At 42.8% G+C, this 6000-nt stretch overlaps 1 protein-coding gene across 1 annotated transcript; it reads right to left on the bottom strand.

Moving 5' to 3' along the window:
• Positions 1-442: 442 nt before the first annotated feature.
• Positions 443-2885, bottom strand: LOC123732651 (NLR family CARD domain-containing protein 3-like). Its single transcript, XM_082971306.1, has 3 exons — positions 2590-2885; positions 632-2203; positions 443-462 (listed from the first exon to the last, which is right to left on the bottom strand). Exons 1-3 carry the CDS (start codon positions 2798-2800, stop codon positions 443-445), a joined length of 1803 nt encoding a protein of 600 aa, XP_082827432.1. The 5' UTR covers positions 2801-2885.
• Between the last annotated feature and the right edge of the window lie 3115 nt (positions 2886-6000).

Genomic DNA, 6000 nt, shown 5'->3' with positions numbered 1-6000 from the left:
TCCAGCTCTCTCAGGTGTGAGGGGTTTGACCTCAGAGCTGAGACCAGAGAATCACAGCCTTCCTCTGTGACTCCACAGCCTGACAGCCTGCAAAGAGTCTAATCATATTAAAACCACACTGCTATTCTTTGGAGACAAAGAGATCATGACTTCAAACACATTGTTAATTTAGTGTAGAAGGACAATGGCAGATGCATTTGGTTAATTCTCCCAAACAACATATAGATTCTTCTTCTGTCTCCTAGAATTGTATGGTCATATTGTTATACTATACTAATGTGAAAATCAATGCATTTATTCAATGTTTTCAATATAATATTATACACATATTATAATGCATATTTTTCTTTAACCTGAATATTTCTTCCTGATGAATACTTCTTATATGTCATTTTATGTACTCACAGAACAGCTCTGGAGGCTTTGACCACTGGCAGCATGCTCAGAAGACCTTTCTCTGATCTGGAGTATTTCTTCAGGTCAAACACATCCAGCTCCTTTTCTGAAGTCAGCAACACAAAGACCAGAGCTGACCACTGTGCAGGTGACAGGTTGGGTTTTGAGACACTTCCTGAGCTCAGGTAGCTTTGGATCTCCTCCACTAGAGAATGGTCATTCAGTTCATTCAGACAGTGGAACAGATTTATGCTCCTCTCTGGAGAGAGATTCTCCCTGATCTTCTCCTTGATGTACTTGACTGTTTTTTCATGGGTCTTTGAGCTACTTCTTGTCTTTGTCAGTAGACCTCGTAAGTGCTTCTGATTGGACTTCAGTGAGAGTCCCAGAAGGAAGCGGAGGAACAGGTCCAGGTTTCCCGTCTCACTGTGTAAGGCTTTATCCACAGCACTTTTGTAGAAAGAAACTTCAGACTTGTCTCTGAACAGCGCAGAAAGGTTCCTGGACGTTGATTGCGGTTCGGCCATTAGATTCTCATTGTTGTTGATGAATGAGAGGAACACATATACAGCAGCCAGAAACTCCTGAATGCTCAGATGAACGAAGCAGTACACCTTGTCCTGGTACAGCGAAAATTCCTCTTTAAAGAGCTGTGTGCACAATCCTGAGTACACCGAGGCTTCATTGACATCAATGCCAGCCTCTTTCAGGTCTTCTTCATAGAAAATCAGATTGCCATTCACAAGCTGTTGAAAAGCCAGTTTTCCCAGTGACAGAATGCTCTCTTTATTCCAGTGTGGACCTGTCTCTTCTTTCCCAAGATACTTTTCATTCTTCTGTTTGGTATGAAACACCACAAGGTGTGTGTACATCTCAGTCAGAGTCTTGGGCATCTCTTCTCTCTTAAGTTTCAGCAGGTTTTCAAGGACTGTTGCAGAAATCCAACAGAAGACTGGAATGTGGCACATGATGTGGAGGCTCCTTGATGTCTTTATGTGTGAGATGATTCTGTTGGCCAGGTCCTCATCGCTGAATCTCTTCCTGAAGTACTCCTCCTTCTGTGGGTCATTGAACCCTCGTACCTCTGTCACCTGGTCAACACACTCTGAAGGGATCCTATTGGCTGCTGCAGGTCGGGTAGTTATCCAGAGGAGAGCAGAGGAAAGCAGATTTCCCTTGATGAGATTTGTCAGCAGAACATCCACTGAGGTTGACTCTGTGACGTCACAACAGATCTCGTTCTTCTGGAAGTCTAGGGGCAGTCGGCACTCATCCAGACCATCAAAGATGAACAGAACTTTGTACTTGTTGTAGATGGAGATTCTTGATTGTTTGGTTTCCATTGAGAAGTGATTAAGAAGTTCAATGAAAGTGTGTTTGTCCTCTTTCATCAAATTCAGCTCCCGAAAAGGGAATGAAAACACAAATTGAACATCCTGATTTGCTTTTCCTTCAGCCCAGTCCAGAATGAACTTCTGCACAGAGACTGTTTTTCCAATGCCAGCAACTCCCTTTGTCAGCACAGTTCTGATACGTTTGTCTTGTCCAGTTAAGGGTTTGAAGATGTCGTTACATTTGATTGCAGTCTCTGGTCTTGCTTGTTTCCTGGTTGTTGTCTCAATCTGTCTCAGCTCATGTTCATTATTGACCTGTCCTGTTCCACCCTCTGTGATGTAGAGCTCTGTGTAGATCTGATTGAGAAGTGTTGGGTTTCCTTGTTTAGCGATTCCCTCAAATACACATTGAAACTTCTTCTTTAGATTAGATTTGAGTTCACGTTGGCAAATCACAGCAAGCTCATCTGAATCTAGAAATAACACAGAGGATATTAATATTACATCTGTTTTAATGTCTACAGTATTGAAGGACTGTTAAAGTTTTTAAATAATAATTTATTCTCTTAACTGACTGTATAAATGTGTAAATGTTTTCTTAATGCATTCCAGACTGGTGTGACTGATTATATTATTATTGGTGTTATTGATGGTATTATTAATGTTGTCTCACTGTCTCTGTCTCTCTCTCTCTAAATTAATCAACACAACACATCCCTTCTGCTACTTGATGAGGCCACTAGGTGTTGTGTTAAGGCTGATACAATATCATTGAGTTACACAGCTACTTTAGCTGTACTTTAGCCACAGCTTTTAAATGTTATAAAACATCATTCAACATGAGGCAGACAGATCTTACATTTCTCCAGTGTGTCAGCGAGCTCCTTCTGGTTCATTTTCCTCAGGACGTGCAGTGTGATCTTCAGAGCTCCCTCTCTGGCACTGCTCTCCTGCTTCTCATCTTCAGCATCCACCACTTCCTCATCCTGCTTCTGACTCTCAAAGCATTCTGGGAGTTCTGGACTAAGAATCCTCTTGAACATCTTCAGCTCGTTCTTCACAAATGTCATAATTTTCTCTTCAAGCAACTAAAATAAATCAAGTAAATAAGTTAAGCAAGAGAAGAAATGCTTTCTCATTAACACATTAATGAATAATTGACAGATCAACTTTACTTGAGGTAAACAAAAACAAAAGTACATAACAGGATCACATACACTGAATATAGAGTCCAGGTCTGTTTGATGACTCTGGGAAGACTGACCACTGAGAATCTCTGACTCTGATCTCTCATGTTGGTTTCTGTGGACAGAACATGAGATTACATCTCCTCATCCAGGGAGTACACACACACACACACACACACACACACACACACACACACACACACACACACACACACACACAAAGGGAATGTTGTGTTTGTTTAACATTATTTTAGGACTATGAAAATGGACAGTATTAGCCTATGGATTATGAAAACAACCAAAAGAAAATGTGAAAATGGGAGAGGAGAAATGACTAGAGACAGTGTTGTTTAACTCACTGACCATGACCCATGAGTTCTTCTTACCTTTGTTCAGTAGAAAAGTCTCCCTCTCTAAAGGATATAGGAAGATTCATAGACAGGTCACTCTTCATGGACACACAGCTGGGTATAGGGGAGGCTGGTCTCTCCTGCTTGATTGGACTTCAACACAACAGAGACAAACATTACATCTCTCATCTACTCTGATCTCAGATGGGAAACATAAGAAGAGTTCCAAAACGCAACATATCACTTTACAGAAATGAGCTTTTATTGTTTAATGAAATTATGTATTAATTATTACATCTCTCACAGACAAGGATTTGTTTAAAATCTATCACTTGATGGTTTCATTTCAGAGAGACAAAAATCATGTTTTTTCTTGCAAAATGCTATATACCTCACTCTCAAATGTGACCGACCGGCTCAATTTGGTAATTAACTAAATAACTACATATATAGTGATTTTGGTTTATGTCAGTTTAATTGTTTGTTATGGTATAAGTTGTTATTTTATGATTGTAAGTGATACAATTAACTAGTAATTCTCAGTAATTACTACTTTAGTAAGGAATAACACATTTTTTCAGTACTACTGCAGTTGCTAAATAATTCCAATAGATGGGAACATAAGACCACAATGACATTTCAGAATATTAGTTTAGTTTTCTCCCTGGATACACCACCACTCCCCGCGCTTCCTGCAGAACCCCTGCAGTACCTCTGCAGACCCCGGATTGAGAACCCCTGATTTAGCAGATGCTCTTATCCAGAGAGATTTACAGTAAGTGCATTCACCTTAAGATAGCTATTTATTTAGGAAATAAACTTAATGAATTATTCATAAAATTGTTATCTCACCTCTTAGCTTTGGTGTCATGTCCCCCAGAGAGATGCATTTTGGAGGCAGGGGCCCCCTCCTCTCTCTCCCCAGAGAGACTCATTTTAGAGCACTGACCCCTGTAAACAGAGATCCAGCATGTTGGTTGTGGTTAACACAGTGACAACTAAACAGAGATCCAGCATGTTGGTTGTGGTTAACACAGTGACAACTAAACAGAGATCCAGCATGTTGGTTGTGGTTAACACAGTAACAACTAAACAGAGATCCAGCATGTTGGTTGTGGTTTACACAGTGACAACTAAACAGAGATCCAGCATGTTGGTTGTGGTTAACACAGTGACAACTAAACAGAGATCCAGCATGTTGGTTGTGGTTAACACAGTAACAACTAAACAGAGATCCAGCATGTTGGTTGTGGTTTACACAGTGACAACTAAACAGAGATCCAGCATGTTGGTTGTGGTTAACACAGTGACAACTAAACAGAGATCCAGCATGTTGGTTGTGGTTAACACAGTAACAACTAAACAGAGATCCAGCATGTTGGTTGTGGTTAACACAGAGACAACTAAACAGAGATCCAGCATGTTGGTTGTGGTTAACACAGTGACAACTAAACAGAGATCCAGCATGTTGGTTGTGCTTAACACAGTGACAACTAAACAGAGATCCAGCATGTTGGTTGTGGTTAACACAGTGACAACTAAACAGAGATCCAGCATGTTGGTTGTGGTTAACTCAGTGACAACTAAACAGAGATCCAGCATGTTGGTTGTGGTTAACACAGTGACAACTAAACAGAGATCCAGCATGTTGGTTGTGGTTAACACAGTGACAACTAAACAGAGATCCAGCATGTTGGTTGTGGTCAACACTGTGAAAACTAAACAGAGATCCAGCATGTTGGTTGTGGTTAACACAGTGACAACTAATAATTGTATTCATTATCTCTTAGAAATAAAACAGTTTACTAACAGACACATCCAAACAGTCAGGTGATTTAATGTAATTACTTTTTCTAGCCCAATGACTACTCAAAACCCTCCCACAAGGCCTGAAAACTAACTAATAGCCCCTGATAGGCCTACATCTTATTCTGGGGCGGCAGGTAGCCTTGTGGTTAGAGCGTTGGGGCGGCAGGTAGCCTAGTGGTTAGAGCGATAGGTAGCCTAGTGGTGAGAGCGTTAGGTAGCCTAGTGGTTAGAGCGTTAGGTAACCTAGTGGTTAGAGCGTTAGGTAGCCTAGTGGTTAGAGCGTTAGGTAGCCTAGTGGTTAGAGCGTTGGGGCGGTAGGTAGCCTAGTGGTTAGAGCGTTAGGGAGCCTAGTGGTTAGAGTGTAGGGGCGGCAGGTAGTCTAGTGGTTAGAGGGTTGGGGTGGCAGGTAGCCTAGTGGTTAGAGGGGGGGGGGCGGCAGGTAGCCTAGTGGTTAGAGCGTTGAGGCGGCAGGTAGCCTAGTGGTTAGAGCGTTGGAGCGGCAGGTAGCCTAGTGGTTAGAGCGTTGGGGCGGCAGGTAGCCTAGTGGTTAGAGCGTTGGGGCGTCAGTTTGCCTAGTGGTTAGAGTGGAGGGGCGGCAGGTAGCCTAGTGGTTAGAACGTTGGAGCGGCAGGTAGCCTAGTGGTTAGAGCGTTGGAGCGGCAGGTAGCCTAGTGGTTAGAGCGTTGGAGCGGCAGGTAGCCTAGTGGTTAGATCGTTGGAGCGGCAGGTAGCCTAGTGGTTAGAGGGGGGGGACGGCAGGTAGCCTAGTGGTTAGAGCGTTGGGGTGGCAGGTAGCCTAGTGGTTAGAGCGTTGGGGCGGCAGGTAGCCTAGTGGTTAGAGCGTTGGGGCGGCAGGTAGCCTAGTGGTTAGAGCGTTGGGGTGGCAGGTAGCCTAGTGGTTAGAGTGTTGGGGTGGCAGGTAGC

Source organism: Salmo salar, unplaced genomic scaffold (assembly GCF_965601325.2).
Source record: "Salmo salar unplaced genomic scaffold, fSalSal1 ptg000257l, whole genome shotgun sequence".
NCBI classification, from domain to species: domain Eukaryota; kingdom Metazoa; phylum Chordata; class Actinopteri; order Salmoniformes; family Salmonidae; genus Salmo; species Salmo salar.
This window is presented reverse-complemented; position numbering and strand designations above follow the sequence as displayed.